The sequence below is a fragment of the Saccopteryx bilineata genome, chromosome 1 (genome assembly GCF_036850765.1).
Source record: "Saccopteryx bilineata isolate mSacBil1 chromosome 1, mSacBil1_pri_phased_curated, whole genome shotgun sequence".
In the NCBI taxonomy this organism is placed as follows: domain Eukaryota; kingdom Metazoa; phylum Chordata; class Mammalia; order Chiroptera; family Emballonuridae; genus Saccopteryx; species Saccopteryx bilineata.
Genome location: NC_089490.1, coordinates 407,659,297 through 407,675,464, shown reverse-complemented (window position 1 = coordinate 407,675,464; position 16,168 = coordinate 407,659,297). Strand labels below are relative to the sequence as shown.

Genomic DNA, 16,168 nt, shown 5'->3' with positions numbered 1-16,168 from the left:
TCTAGTGATTAGTGATGTTGATCATCTTTTTATGTGTGTGTCTGCCATCTCTGTGTCTTCTTTGGAAAACTTGATTCAGGTCTTCTTCCCGTTACTTAATCTGATTGTTGTTTGCTATTGAGTTGTATGAGGGTTTTTTTGTTTTGATTTGTTTTTGTTTTTGTTTTTGTGGCAGAGACAGAGAGAATCAGAGAGACGGACAGATAGGGACAGACAGACAGAAAGGGAGAGAGATGAGAAACATTAATTCTTTGTTGCGGTTCCTTAGTTGTTCATTGATTGATTTCTCATATGTGCTTTGACTGGGGGGCTACAGCAGACCGAGTGACCCCTTGCTTGAGCCAGTGACCTTGGGCTCAAGCTGGTGAGCCTTGTTCAAACCAGATGAGCCTGCACTCAAACTGGCGACCTCAGGGTCTTGAACCTGGGTCCTCTGTGTCCCAGTCCGATGCTCTATCCACTGTGCCACCGCCTGGTCAGGCAGGTTTTTTTTGTTTTTTTATTTTTGTTTTTTTTATTGATTTTTAGGGGGGGGAGAGAAGCATTCACTGGTCGCTTCCAGATGTGCCCTGACCAGGGATCAGATCTGCACTGAGGGTGGCCAAGAGACTGAGCTCACTGTCAGGGCATACGAGTTCTTTATATATTTCAGATATTAGTCACTTAGCAGATGTGTGACTGGCAAATACTGTCTCCCAAAGGGTTTCCTTTGCTGTGCAGAGGAGGGAGCCTTTTTAAAGAAGTCTGGCTGACTGCCCTTCCTCTGAGCCCTGAACCCTCTGTCCCCTTCCTGCCTCAGTGGGGTGGACCGAGTCCCCCCGTAGCCCCCTGTCCCCTTCCTGCCTCAATGGGGTGGACTGAGTCCCCCGTTCCTCATTTCTGCTCCCCGGGGCCAGTCAGTGGCTGCCTGCATGGCAGTGTGAACACTTACGTCAAGGGTCAGAGTTACCTACTTTTCAGGTAATCCTTGTGTTTTGAGCAGACTGGAAGTATGCATGACCAGAGCTGCCTGGCTCCTTGGCTGGGTCCCTAGAGCAGCAACCCCGATGGGGTCGAACGACCAAAACACAGGGGTCGCCTGTGGCTCTAGGGGTCGCGACCCACAGTCTGAGAACCGCTGCCCTAGAGCAACTACAGGAAAACCATTGTGTTTGTGGAAAGTAATAGTAAAGACACCAGGGGGTAAAGTCTGCTAGGACACTGGACGGAAGGCTTTGATGTTGTACTTTGGCTTGTGGGCTGCAGAGCTGCTGTCCTGTGGGACACCCACAGAGGGGCCGGCACCTAGATCCTGCAGCAGGGGTCGGGGACCTTTTTGGCTGAGAGAGCCATGAACGCCACGTATTTTAAAATGTAATTCTGTGAGAGCCATACAATGACCCGTGTACGTGACGCATTATCCAATAAAATGTGGTGTTGTCCCTGAGGACAGCTGTGATTGGCTCCAGCCACCTGCAACCATGAACATGAGCGGTAGGAAATGAATGGATTGTAATACATGAGAATGTTTTATATTTTTAACGTTATTATTTTTTTAATTAAAGATTTGTCTGTGAGCCACAGGTTCCCGACCCCTGTCCTGCAAGGACGGCGCTGTGCCCACCATGGACACACTTGTGTGCGTGTGTCCCGAAGCAGCACTGACCCGTCCTGGACCCAGCCGTCCCTGTCTCTTCCCCAGGACATCCAGACCATGTTTTTTTTTGGTCACAGACACTTGCCCAGCACGAGAACTCTCCTGGCAGGGTGGCTGTCAGTACCATGCCGGGTCCCTCAGATAGTCCTGTTTCCCTGGTGGACGCCTCCCACGAGGGGCACCTATGTGCCCGCTGGGGTCCAGGGGTCGTGCTCCCTGCTTCTTCCTTGTCCTGGTCTCTGGGGACAGCCTTCTTGAAGGCCTGTGGGACTGTTCTGCATGGGCTCTGAGCCCTGACCAGCACGCTGTCCTGGATCCTGACAGCACTTTTCATGGCTTTTTGGGGTCTGTTTTATCCTTTACGTCACCACACATTTCCAGCTCTGTGGTTCTGTGAACTTGCTCACGTGTGGCCCCTGCAGCCCTCACCAGCAGGTGGAAGCTGCTCCCTCCTGCCACGTGCTCTGTGTCCTGGCCGCGGGCCTGCACAGGGACCTCCTCCTCCTGTCGGAGACCCGAGACCAGGCCACTGATGCTTCTTCACTCCTGCCCAGCGGCACCCTGTGAAACAGGTTCTCAGAGTTGCTGTTCGGGGTCACCCACGTGGTGCTGACACGCTGACACGCTCAGGCGGCCCCAGTCCCCCGTCTGTGTGTTCTGCCTCAGCAGTTCTCACTTGTACGTGGTGTTTGGAGCGTTGCTCTAGGGCTGCAGCGAACATGCTGGGCCCTCCCCGCCGGCCACAGGAAGTCACAGGGCTGTCAGACAGTGTCCGGCGTGGCCTGGCGGGTCAGCCGTGCTCTAGGGCTGCAGCGAACATGCTGGGCCCTCCCCGCCGGCCACAGGAAGTCACAGGGCTGTCAGACAGTGTCCGGCGTGGCCTGGCGGGTCAGCCGTGCTCTAGGGCTGCAGTGAACATGCTGAGCCCTCCCCGCCGGCCACAGGAAGTCACAGGGCTGTCAGACAGTGTCCGGCGTGGCCTGGCGGGTCAGCCGTGCTCTAGGGCTGCAGTGAACATGCTGAGCCCTCCCCGCCGGCCACAGGAAGTCGCAGGGCTGTCAGACAGTGTCCGGCGTGGCCTGGCGGGTCAGCCGTGCTCTAGGGCTGCAGTGAACATGCTGAGCCCTCCCCGCCGGCCACAGGAAGTCGCAGGGCTGTCAGACAGTGTCCGGCGTGGCCTGGCAGGTCAGCCGTGCTCTAGGGCTGCAGTGAACATGCTGAGCCCTCCCCGCTGGCCACAGGAAGTCGCAGGGCTGTCAGTGTCCGGCGTGGCCTGGCGGGTCAGCCGTGCTCTAGGGCTGCAGCGAACATGCTGAGCCCTCCCCGCCGGCCACAGGAAGTCGCAGGGCTGTCAGATAGCCCTGGCGGGTCAGCCGTGCTTTAAAGAACGCACGTGGAGGACACTCGACTCCACTTGCCATTTCTGTTGCTCTCCCCGCGTTCCTGGTCGTCTGGTTGCCTCCTTGTGTCGTATCCCTTCCGCTCGAGATCTCAGCCATCCCCTTAGTGCAGGTATGCTGCCCCCAGGTCCTGGCATCGTTCCTCGAGGTCTTAGCTGTCCCCTTAGTGCAGGTATGCTGCCCCCAGGTCCTGGCATCGTTCCTCGAGGTCTTAGCTGTCCCCTTAGTGCAGGTATGCTGCCCCCAGGTCCTGTCGTCGTTCCTCCATTCCAGAACCTTTAGTTCTGGAGGGTGTTTCTGCTGGAACCTTCAGAGTTGGAAGCATCTCCTGGCGACAGGGACACTGAGGCCCCGAGACGTTCTGTCGTCTCTGCAGGGACCCGCACTGCTCACGGGGACCTGGGACCTGGGCAGTGCCAGCCTTTGCGGAGGGCGCAGGCCAGTGTGTGACCTGGGCTGCTGCAGGCTCGTTCCAGGGTTGGCTCTGTGTCCCTGCGGTTTGGGGGCCTGGCTGCTTGTGGCCTGCTTCTCAGCGAGCCCGTTCTCTCCTCCCACAGCAGGCTCTGATGGCCGTGCCCGAGGGAGGGCAGCAGGGACCAGAGTCTGCGTCTCCCTCGGGGTCTCTGCCGGCTCTCCTGGGCTCTCCTGACCGAAGGCTCTGGGAGGGTCTGCCCTTCCTGCCTTGGGCCCTGGCATCCCTCACCAGCCTTCCTTTCTTGTTCCTGGGGTGTTGCTGCGGATCTTTAATGTGGTTGTTGCGTGGTTCATGAGGCCAGTCGCTCAGCTTAACCTGCTCAGTGAACAGTGCGTGTTCCTCACCTGCTAGTCCAGGGAGGAGCCCTGTCCTCTGAGCACGGCCTTGAGCACTCCGGGGCTCTGGGGGCTCCCCGTCCGGCGCGGGGTCTTCCCCCAGCTGCAGGTGCTCACCCTGCTTTCTGAGTTGGAGGTTGCGTGTCGCACATGGGGTCCCGTGCCCCCCATGCTCTGACATGATCTCTGTGTCTGTGTTCCAGGCGTGCACACACCCTGACCGTGCTCTTCATTCTCACCTGCGTGCTGGGCTACGTGACGCTGCTGGAGGAGACGCCCCAGGACACGGCCTACAACACCAAGAGGTAGACAGGCCCGGCCCAGCGGTGCAGGCTCCCTGCCGGGTCGGGTGTGGGCCCCTGCTGCACTCAGCCGCCAGGGCCTTGGGGCCCCTGCTGCACTCAGCCGCCAGGGCCTTGGGGCCCCTGCTGCACTCAGCTGCCAGGGCCTTGGGGCCCCTGCTGCACTCAGCTGCCAGGGCCTTGGGGCCCCTGCTGCACTCCGCTGCCAGGGCCTTGGGGTCCCTGCTGCACTCAGCTGCCAGGGCCTTGGGTCCCCTGCTGCACTCAGCCGCCAGGGCCTTGGGGGCCCCTGCTGCACTCAGCTGCCAGGGCCTTGGGTCCCCTGCTGCACTCAGCTGCCAGGGCCTTGGGGTCCCCTGCTGCACTCAGCTGCCAGGGCCTTGGGGTCCCCTGCTGCACTCAGCCGCCAGGGCCTTGGGGTCCCCTGCTGCACTCAGCCGCCAGGGCCTTGGGGGCCCCTGCTGCACTCAGCCGCCAGGGCCTTGGGGGCCCCTGCTGCACTCAGCCGCCAGGGCCTTGGGGGCCCCTGCTGCACTCAGCTGCCAGGGCCTTGGGGGCCCCTGCTGCACTCAGCTGCCAGGGCCTTGGGGGCCCCTGCTGCACTCAGCTGCCAGGGCCTTGGGGGCCCCTGCTGCACTCAGCTGCCAGGGCCTTGGGGGCCCCTGGGAGGCCTGCAGCCCCTCACCCAGGACAGCCCCTCCCCCTGACCCTGGGCCCTTGAGAAACCAGAAGCTGCAGCAGCTCCGAGGATGAACCCTGCAGAGGGGTGTGGTCACCAGTCCTGACGTGGGGGACAGGCAGTGAACCAGCTCCCCCCAGGTGTCCTGCAGGGTAACTAGTCCTGCACCATCTGCCTGGGGCAGTGCCAGCCCCACAAGTCTCCACTCGTCGCCCCTTTCAGACACCAGCCACAGGTCCAGATTGTCACCTGTGCTCTGGCGACTAGCTCCGGATCAGAGGCTCCCTGATTTAGTAGTTTGCCAGAGTGGCTTTCCAAACTCAGGGAAGCGTTCCCACACGAGAGCTCAGGTTTGCTGTGAGAGGAGAGGGCTCAGGCACAGCCAGGAGGGAGAGGGTGTGGGGCAGGGGCTGGGGCTTCCACACCTTCTCCAGGGGCCACTGTCCCCAGATCTTCATGTGTTCTCCAACCCAGAAGCTCTCAGACCATCCTCTGGGTTTTTACGGAGGCTTCAGTAATAGGCACGATTGATTCGTTCATTGGCCATTGGTAATTGAGCTTAGCCTCCAGCCCCCGATCCCTCCCTGGGAGGTCAGGGCTGGGACTGAAATTCCCCCCACTCCGTGCACAGGGTTTATTCTCCTGACGACAGGCCCTTGTCCTCAGTCACGTAACAGAAAGCACCTTTATTGCTGTCATCACAGGAAATTTCAAGAGTGTTAGGGGCCCTGTGCCAGAAAGGACAGACACCAAATACATGTTTCTCGTTATAAATTACGACATCAGAGCCTGTGCATTTGGACGTCTGGGAGTACATGGGCTTTGTGACCAGGGGGTTCCCCATCAGCGAGCACCGTGTTTATGCGGCATCGATGCCAGTCGTTAACCAGGCTTGAGGATGTTGGGCGGCTGTCTGGTGGGTGATCTCGGGTCAGGAAGTAGGAATACTGTCTCCTCAGTATCGTCTCCAGCAGAGACTGGCTGATGGGTTTGTGTCCTTTGCCTGAATCCCGTGGATTCTAAGGCAGTTACTGCAGTGTGTGAGGAAGTGAGCTGGTCTCAGAACTCACCCCGTTTCTGACACAGAACGACTCAACGCTTCTTCTGCAGGCCCACAAACCCCCCTTGCTCTTCTGGTCCTGGGACCTGGGCGTCTGCCCCTGTCAGGGCCCAGGTCACTCTGGTGGGGCCGTGGGAGGAGGCCGGCAGGCGTCTGGCCCTGGGGTGGGGGCAGAGGCCAGGGGAGGCACTCACTCAAGCCCTAGCAGTGCTGGGGACCACCGGTCAGCGTTGGTGGGTGGGGCCAGCCCTTGTTTCTGTACACGAGGCTCCTGCATTGGCCTGGCGGTGTGGTGTGAACACTGATGTGCTCTGCAGGGGTCCGCAGCCTGTTCTGACACCGGGCGGCTCCCTGTCGGGCGGGTGCTATAGAGCCACCTGCAGGAGGCCTCGTCACCCAGCTCGTCTCCTGGTTAGAAATGGCTGCCAGGCGTCTGGACTCAGAGCTCCGCTCCCTTGAGGAGCTCGTCCTGTCCTCCCCTGTAGTGCTGGCTCCACTGCCTGCAGGGTCCCCGTCCCCCCTGCCATCTCCCAGTCAGCTTGGCTGGGTCTTCCTGGTCACCTGAGCCCGGGGTGTCAGCCGGCAAGTCCACCCGTCTCCCGGGACTGCCTCCTGTTTGCTGGGCCCTCCGGTCCCGCGGGATTGCACGCAGGCCTGAGGGAGCGCGGCCCACGGCCGTGGGGTCCAGCGTGGAGGAGGGAGCGTGGGCTGCACACTGGGCCTGCGTGCGGGGCCCCGGACTGCCCTCTCTGCAGCAGGTCCCAGTGAAGGGGACTGACTGTGGGGACGGGGACACTGAGGCTGTTGGCAGAAGCCCATGTTTGCCTGGAGGGGATTTCCAAGCAGAACTTGATCTTTTCTGTGAATTCATCTGGCTGGGTTTATTGACTTTCAAAATAAACGTTAGATTTTGACCAGAAAGAAGTGGGTCTATTCAGGAACAGCAAACAATTGCAGCGAGGGATGGGCAAGCTTTAGCAAGTCAAACAAGCGAAGGAGAGTGATGCTACTTACAGAGAAAAAGGACGTTTTGAAGGAAGGTTCATTGGGAGAAAGGGAGACTCTGGCTGAGTCGCTGGGCAGCGATTTCTTGGACATCGTTCCTGTCAGGGCTGTACCCGGTGGCTCCTCCCCGCGGGACTTGCTGGGTCCGTAGGGCGAGGTGGGGATGCGCGTAGGGCGAGGTGGGGATGCGCGGAAGCATCTCCTCCCGGCGCGACCCCGCCTGCGCAAGGGTTCCGTTAGCAGTCCTCACGTGCAGGGTCACGTGCAGGGTCACGTGCAGGGTCTGCGCAGCTGGGCAGGGAGGCCCAAGAGGCGGGACCTGGTCCCACGACAGAAGTTCCCGTGGGGCTGAAATGTGTTGTCACAGGAAGAAGGTGCTCCCCCAGTAGGAGGGGGCCTGTGAGGGGTGTCCTGGGAGCAGCTCCCGAGGGCCGGGGTTGGTTCTCATTCAGCAGTGCCAGCACCCCCGCCCGGGCTGGGCCGGGCGCTGGGGACCGCACTCCCATCCGCGCTGGGCCGGGCGCTCTGCGGGGCGCTCGGGGCAGCTTCCTGCTGGTCAGTCAGGATCTCGGGAAGCTGCAGGGGCTGATTTCTTATTATGTCAGAGCTTTTGATGCCCTTGAAGAAGGTTTCATGTATACGTTACGCTTATTTTTAAAAATACATTGTTAAAAACTTGGGCAATTGTTTTCCTTAAGCTTTCCATTTTGGCTTCTGTATCATTGTTTGTAGATCTAACAAGCTCTGTCAGTTTGGGAAAATAGGTTTAGTTTTCTTAAGTGAACTTTATCAATGTATAATTTAATATACTGTGTTTTCGATCACAGGGAGTTTCCACAAGCATATCTGCCTGCCACTGAATGGAGAGCTTCCTCTGAGCCTTGCAGTCAGTCCTCACCACTGTCCCAAGCTGCCACCCGCCTGTCACCACAGGCCCTCGGGCCCGTTGTACAGCTCCACAGAGTGGAGTCGTCCAGCGAGCCCCCTGTATGTGGCTGCTTTCTCTCGGCACAGTGGCCTGTGACATGCACAGGGTGCCTCTCAGTGGTCCACTCATTGCTGGGAGTGTCCTGCCACATGGAGGCGTCACACACTCAGTCATCCATTTATCTGTGGGTGGCATCGGGGCAGTCACATATTTGCATAAATACATATGTATGATTGTATAAACAATCCTGTTAAGATAAGGGAAGACAGCCTCACTGGTGGTGGAGCAGTGGAGAGAACAGCCACCTGGGGCGCTGAGGTCCCAGGTTTGAAACTCCGAGGTTGCTGGCCTGAGCACAGGGTCACCAGCTTGAGCACGGGGTTGCTGGCTTAAGCCTAAAGGTCGCTATTGTGAGCAAGGGGTCACTGGTTCAGCTGGAACACCCCCCCCCCGCCCCGTCAAGGCACATATGAGAAAGCAATCAATGAACAAGTAGAACAACTAAAGTGCTACAACTACGAATTAATGCTTCTCATCTCTCTCCCTTGTCTGCCTGTCTCTCTTTCACTAAAATAATAATAATAATAAGGAAAAACAGGCCACAGAATGCTAGGAAATACTTGCAGAACATGTCTGATAAGGGACTTGTATCTAAAGTATGCAAAGAACTCTTAAAACTAAAACTCCACAGTAGGAAGACAAACAACACAATGAAAAAATGTGAAAATGTCTGAACAGACACTTCACCAGAGAAGATGTGCAGGTGGCAGATAAGCACATTTCTCATCAGGGAAACCCAGATTAAGACACACCTCTAGCCCTGCTGCTTGGCTCAGTGGTAGAGCGTCGGCCTGGCATGCGGAAGTCCTGGGTTCGATTCCCAGCCAGGGCACACAGGAGAAGCACCCATCTGCTTCTCCACCCCTCCCCCTCTCCTTCCTCTCTGTCTCTCTCTTCCCCTCCCACAGCCAAGGCTCCACTGGAGCAAAGTTGGCCCGGGCGCTGAGGATGGCTCTGTGGCCTCTGCCTCAGGCGCTAGAATGGTTCTGGTTACAATGGAGCAACGGCCAAGATGGGCAGAGCATCGCCCCCTGGTGGGCATGCCGGGTGGATCCCAGTGGGGTGCATGCAGGAGTCAGTCTGTCTGCCTCCTTGCTTCTCACTTCAGAAAAATAAAGAATAAAAAAAAAGTTAAGACACATCTCACTTACTTGTTAGAATGGTTAAAAACACTGACCTGTGGTGGCGCAGTGGATAAAGTGTCGGCCTGGAAACGCTGAGGTCACTGGTTCAAAACCCTGGGCTTGCCTGGTCAAGGCACATATGGGAGTTGATGCTTCCTGCTCCTCCCTCTGCCTTCTCTCTCTCTCTCTCTCTCTCTCTCTCTCTCTCTCTCCTCTCTAAAACAAACAAACAAACAAAAAAACACTGCACACCAGTGTTGGTGAGGACACGAAGAGCAGGGACCGTCACCACTGGTGGGACTCAGGTGGAACAGCAGTGTGCGGGCAGCTCAGGGTCTCACAGAACCACACACGCCCACGGTGTGATCCAGCGGTGGTGTTCCTAGGTATTCGTCCAGGTGGATTAAAAACTCGTGTCCACAAAACCTGCACGTGAATCTTTACAGCAGCTTTACTCCTGACTGCCGAAAACTGGAGGCGCCCACGGTGGCCGTCAGCAGGTAGTTAATACACAGACTGGAACATTCTGGGGGAGGAAGAAACTTTCCTCTGCCCTCCTAGTTCTTTCAACTGGTGTAACTTTTAAATCTACATGAGACAGAGTAGATCAGCAAGAACAATAACCCAGTTCAACATGCGTACTTGTGGGAACCCCACATCCAGCAGAGGGTCGTGGACAGAGAGGAAACGGGAGGCATATGTGATGTTCTGAGCTAGGAAGGCGGTAAGGTGTGGGGGGCCTCATCAGGGAAGAGGGTCGCTGGCAGGATAGTAAGACCAGATGCACCGTAGTTAGATGCTTGCCCTGTTCTGTAGATAGGTCATAAAAAGTAATTTCTAGTTATAACTCTTATAATGGACAAAGCCACTCATTTAAGTGTTTCAGGGGACAGGTAAAAGTTTCTCGTGAGTCCACAGGGTCTTGATTGCCTTCAGCTCAAAATAATCTATGTGCTAAAATGGTGTAACTGGAAAAGTGACCCGCAGGTCTGGCTGCCCGTTGCCAAGAAAAGCCAGATTCATGACCAGTGCTGATGAGAAGGAAAGAGGGTTATTCAAGTGCCAGCCACTGAGAAGATGAGGGGACTCCTGTCCTCACCACTGAGAAGATGAGGGGACTCCTGTCCTCACCACTGAGAAGATGAGGGGACTCCTGTCCTCACCACTGAGAAAATGAGGGGACTCCTGTCCTCACCACTGAGAAGTGAGGGGACTCCTGTCCTCACCACTGAGAAAATGAGGGGACTCCTGTCCTCACCACTGAGAAGTGAGGGGACTCCTGGCCTCAAACTCCCGTCTCACTTTTTTGGTGCAGGCAGAGGGGTTCTTACAAGGAAGGAGAAGGGGGGGTGGACAAAGAACAGAACAAAGGACTCTGAAGGAGGGGGTTGAGTTCTCTGTGGAGGGCCATGTGCAGGCTCGCCCAGTGCGTCCGGATAACTGACGGAAGGCCAGCTCGTCCGGATAACTGATGGAAGGCCAGCTCGTCCAGATAACTGACGGAAGGCCAGCCCAGTGCGTTCGGATAACTGACGGAAGGCCAGCCCAGTGTGTCCGGATAACTGACGGAAGGCCAGCACGTCCGGATAACTGACGGAAGGCCAGCTCGTCCGGATAACTGACGGAAGGCCAGCTCGTCCGGATAACTGACGGAAGGCCAGCTCGTCCGGATAACTGACGGAAGGCCAGCTCGTCCGGATAACTGACGGAAGGCCAGCTCGTCCGGATAACTGACGGAAGGCCAGCACGTCCGGATAACTGACGGAAGGCCAGCTCGTCCGGATAACTGACGGAAGGCCAGCTCGTCCGGATAACTGACGGAAGGCCAGCCCAGTGCGTCCGGATAACTGACGGAAGGCCAGCCCAGTGCGTCCGGATAACTGACGGAAGGCCAGCCCAGTGCGTCCGGATAACTGACGGAAGGCCAGCCCAGTGTGTCCGGATAACTGATGGAAGGCCAGCTCAGTGCGTCCGGATAACTGACGGAAGGCCAGCCCAGTGCGTCCGGATAACTGACGGAAGGCCAGCCCAGTGCGTCCGGATAACTGACGGAAGGCCAGCCCAGTGCGTCCGGATAACTGACGGAAGGCCAGCCCAGTGTGTCCGGATAACTGATGGAAGGCCAGCACGTCCGGATAACTGATAGGCCAGCTCGTCCGGATAACTGACGGAAGGCCAGCTCGTCCGGATAACTGACGGAAGGCCAGCTCGTCCGGATAACTGACGGAAGGCCAGCTCGTCCGGATAACTGACGGAAGGCCAGCTCGTCCACCGGAGCTGCAGGTCTGCTTCTCTGGTGGTTACAGGAACCGAAGCTCACAAGTAACATGAACTAGGGCTTCTGTCCTCTGTAATAGGGTCCCACACATTTCTGCAGTCAGGTCGTCCTCCGGGCCTGAACGAGAATCTGCACCGCCAGCCTCAGCGTGCTGGAGAGGGGCAACATGCAGCCCCCCTGTGCTGTTCTTGCTCGGGTGCTAACCCCTGATGTGCGTCACCGAGGGGAACAGGCCTCTCACCTGCACTGAGAGCGTGACCAGAGGTGAAAGCACAGGATTGATTATGTATTCTTGATTTGCTACAGATTATGTAACTGTGAGCATTAAGCTACTGCTACTGAATCATGGTTATAAGAGCAGTAAGCCTGATTTAATGTTTTACAGAAATTCTTTTTTTTTTTTTTTTTGTATTTTCCTGAAGTTGGAAGCAGGGAGGCAGTCAGACAGACTCCCGCATGCACCCGACCGGGATCCACCCAGCACACCCACCAGGGGGTGATGCTCTGCCCATCTGGGGCGCCGCTCTGCCACAATCAGAGCCATTCTAGGGCCTGAGGCGAGGCCACAGAGCCATCCCCAGCGCCTGGGCCAACTTTGCTCCAATGGAGCCTCGGCTGCGGGAGGGGAAGAGAGAGACAGAGAGGAAGGAGAGGGGGAGGGGTGGAGAGGCAGATGGGGGCTTCTCCTGTGTGCCCTGGCTGGGAATCGAACCCGGGACTCCTGCACGCCAGGCCGATGCTATACCACTGAGCCAACCGGCCAGGGCTCAGAAATTCTTTTATAAGTGTATCTTGTTATTTTATTTTATTTTATTTTATTTTATTTTATTTTATTTTATTTTATTTTTGGAAGTGAGAAGCGGGGACTCCCACATGCACCTGACCAGGATCCACCCGGCATGCCCACCAGGGGGCGATGCTCCATTGCAACTGGAGCCATTCTAGCTCCTGAGGCAGAGGTCACAGAGCCATCCCCAGCGCCCGGGCCATCTTTGCTCCAGTGGAGCCTTGGCTGCAGGAGGAGAAGAGAGAGACAGAGAGAAAGGAGAGAGGGAAGGAGGAGAAGCAGATGGGCGCGTCTCCTGTGTGCCCTGGCCAGGAATTGAACCCAAGACTTCTACACACGAGGCCGACACTGTACTGCTGAGCCAACTGGCCAGGGTCTGTTAGTACATTTTTTTTTTTTTGAGTGTTTATTTTATTGATACTAGAGAGAGAATGGGAGAGAGCAGGAAAGAGACAGGAACATCTGTTCCCGTATGTGCCCTGACCTGGGACCCAAGTGGCAACCTCTGCACGTTGGAACAATGCTCCAACCACCGCCCGAGCTATCCAGCTAGGGCAATTAGTACAGTACTTTTTTTTTTTTTAAGAGAGAAAGGAAGGGGCCCTGGATGGTTGGTTCAGTGGTAGAGCGTCGGCCTGGCGTGCAGGAGTCCCGGGTTCGATTCCCGGCCAGGGCACACAGGAGAGGCGCCCATCTGCTTCTCCACCCCTCCCCCTCTCCTTCCTCTCTGTCTCTCTCTTCCCCTCCTGCAGCCGAGGCTCCATTGGAGCAAAGTTGGCCCAGGCGCTGAGGATGGCTCTGTGGCCTTCACCTCAGGTGCTAGAATGGCCCTGGTTGCAACAGAGCAACGCCCCAGATGGGCAGAGCATCGCCCCCTGGTGGGCATGCCGGGTGGATCCCAGTCGGGCACATGCGAGAGTCTGTCTGCCTCCCCGTTTCCAACTTCAGAAAAATACAACAACAAAAAAAAAGAGAGAGAGAGAGAGAAAGGAAGGGACAGAAAGAAGTATCAACTTATAGTTGCAGCACTCTTAATTATTCACTGATTGCTTTCTCATATGTGCCTTGACTGGGGGGCTCCAGCTGAGCCAGTGACCCCTTGCTCAAGCCAGCGACCTTGGGCTTCAAGCCCCCGACCTTGGGCTCAAGCCAGCCACGATGGAATCGAACTGGGACCCTTGACATACTAGCTCAATGCTGTATGCACTGTACCACCACCTGGTCAGGCCAGTACATTTTTTTATAGTACACTCTTATTTAGGTCTGTTTTGTGTTAGTCAGACCAAGATCAATAAATCAGTAACATAGCACATGTATTCCCAGCTCCAGGGGCGCATCTTGGAAACCCTGTTCTGAATTCCTTCGGTCTTTGGGCCTTCCTGAGAAGTGTTACATTCCAGATGTGGGTTGGTTGATTGTTCCATATCTCATTGAACCAGTATTGGTCTTGAGAATAGTTCAGCTAAATAGCTGTGTCTCATTTCATGAGGTGATATTGCAGGTGGCTCCCAAAGTTAGGCCTAGGGTGTGAAGAATCAGGTATTTAATAAGGGGTATCTTTATGGAAACAAAAGAGAAACAATGATTAATGATGGGAGCAGACCATAATCCCAGTTTCTGGGTTCTGAAGGCAGGCAGTCGAGAAGATTTCTTTTTTTTTCTTTCTTTTTTTTTTTTTTTCTGTATTTTTCTGAAGCCGGAAACGGGGAGAGACAGTCAGACAGACTCCCGCATGCGCCCAACCGGGATCCACCCGGCACGCCCACCAGGGGCGAAGCTCTGCCCACCAGGGGGCGATGCTCTGCCCATCCGGGGCGTTGCTCTGTTGCCAACCAGAGCCACTCTAGCGCCTGGGGCAGAGGCCGTGGAGCCATCCCCAGCGCCCCGGGCCATCTTTGCTTCAATGGAGCCTCGGCTGCGGGAGGGGAAGAGAGAGACAGAGAGGAAGGAGAGAGGGAGGGGTGGAGAAGCAGATGGGCGCTTCTCCTGTGTGCCCTGGCCGGGAATCGAACCCGGGACTTCTGCACGCCAGGCCGACGCTCTACCACTGAGCCAACCGGTCAGGGCCGAGAAGATTTCTAGATGTCGGTCTCAAAGCATCTTCAGGTGGAGTGGGGTCAGGCAGTGGGTGTCTGATAGGTTTTCCTGTTTGCTGCATGAGGTCTCTGGTGACCTCTCTGCCTAAGGCACAAAGATTGTCCCCAGAGGAGTCGTGTGGTGATTTCTCCAGATCTATCTCAAGTTGTCCAACCTTAGCTCATATGGCTTTGGGAAAAGGTCAGTTCTAATTCTCAGTGATTCCAAGTCAAACATGGGGTAACAGTTGGAACGTTAGTTTGAAGAGTCGTAGCCAGATGTTCGACAAAACCAGAAGAACTCAGCATCCATTACAATTTACAGGTAGGAACAAAATGTCAAAAGAAAATGAACAGCACTAGACTGGTATCCACAAAGGATTATTTTCTCTAAAATCACTCCTAGTTTTACAAAAGTAGACAAATTAAGGCTATTACTAGATAGTCTGGTTTCAATAAACTTGGCCTGTTATTTAAATACGAGTAAGCAAGAATAGTAATTAATCGTATAGGCTCTCTGAAACCTGCTTTGCTAGAACGTTTTTGTTTTGTTTTTTCAGTGAGAGGAGGGAAGACAGACAGACTCCCACGTGCGCCCTGACCAGGATCCACTTGGCATAGCCCACTAGGGGGTGATGCTCTGCCCATCTAGGGCGCTGCTCCGTTGCTCAGCAATAGAACTCTTAGCACCTGAGGCAGAGGCCATGGAGCCATCCTCAGCACCCGGGACCGACTCACTCCGGTCGAGCCATGGCTGTGGGAGGGGAAGAGAGAGAGAGAGAAGCGAGAGAGGGAGGGTGGGCACTTCTCCTGTGTGCCCTGACTGGGAATCGGAGCCGGGACAACCGCATGTCAGGCCAACGCTCAACCACTGCACCCACTGGCCAGGGCCTAGAATTTTTCATAACAATCTCCAGACCGAACTCTACTTCTCAAGGCCGGAAAAGCCAAGGCAAGGACTGACTTGCCATCCAACTCTGCCTACACTCCTATAGATTTCAGTGAGTTCCTGTCTTCCTGGGTCCTCAAAACACCTAGTTTCCTCACCTGCCAGGAAGTGACCTGCTTACTGACCTGTTGGGAACCTTGTACGCAGGATGCCAGGCAGACATTTCAAAGGGCTTTTCTTGGCTTCCAGTCTTTCTCTTGGTTCCTTAAAGCCATCTGGTCATCTCTGCACGTGTATTCCCTCAAACACAACCTGCCAGTCAAGGCCTTGGTAACGGTATATAACCAGTTTGCAAGGAGAACAGATTGCTACTGAACTTATGCAGATAATAGTATTGCCAAGAAAGTAAGAATGCGCCTGACCAGGTGGTGGCGCAGTGGATAGAGCGTTGGACTGGGATGTGGAAGGGCCCGGGTTCGAGACCCCGAGGTCCCCAGCTTGGGCGTGGGCTCATCTGGCTTGAGCAAAAAGCTCACCAGGCCTGACCTGTGGTGGCGCAGTGGATAAAGCATCGACCTGGAAACACTGAGGTTGCCAGTTCAAAACCCTGGGCTTGCCTGGTCAAGGCACATATGGGAGTTGAAGCTTCCTGCTCCTCTCTCTCTCTCTCTCTCTCTCTCAATCTTTCTCTCTCTCCTCTAAAAATGAATAAATAAATTAAAAAAAAAAAAAAGAAAGTAAGAATGCTCACGGAGAGGCTCTGAGTTCTGGAGCGATCAAGTAAAGGAGCAAAAGATACATGGTTTAGTTCTGCTTATACAGGTAATATCTACCAAATTCAATAAAAAATAGAATTTAAAAAGGTGTGATTTACCAAATTGCTCTAAGTCATAGCTAACTTAAAAGAAAAATCTCCTTATATCTAGAAAATGAGAAGAAATTAAAGAAAGCTAGCAGTTTCTTTTTTATTTTATTTTATTTAGAAAGTTAAATTTAATGGGTTGAGATTGATCAATAAGCATACATAGGTTTCAGGTAAATGTTTCTGTGGCATTTGAACAGTTCGTTGCATTATGTGCCCATCACCCAAAGTAAGATCATCTTCCATCACTGTGTGGTGTTCCTCTTAGCATTG

General features: G+C 55.3%; 1 protein-coding gene across 1 annotated transcript in view; it reads left to right on the top strand.

Moving 5' to 3' along the window:
• Positions 1-16,168, top strand: part of PTDSS2 (phosphatidylserine synthase 2) — a 44,274-nt gene that overhangs the window by 5,305 nt on the left and 22,801 nt on the right. The window contains exon 2 of the mRNA XM_066252481.1: positions 4,050-4,151. Coding sequence (XP_066108578.1) covers positions 4,050-4,151 — 102 coding nt within the window. The remainder of the gene's footprint in view (positions 1-4,049; positions 4,152-16,168) is intronic.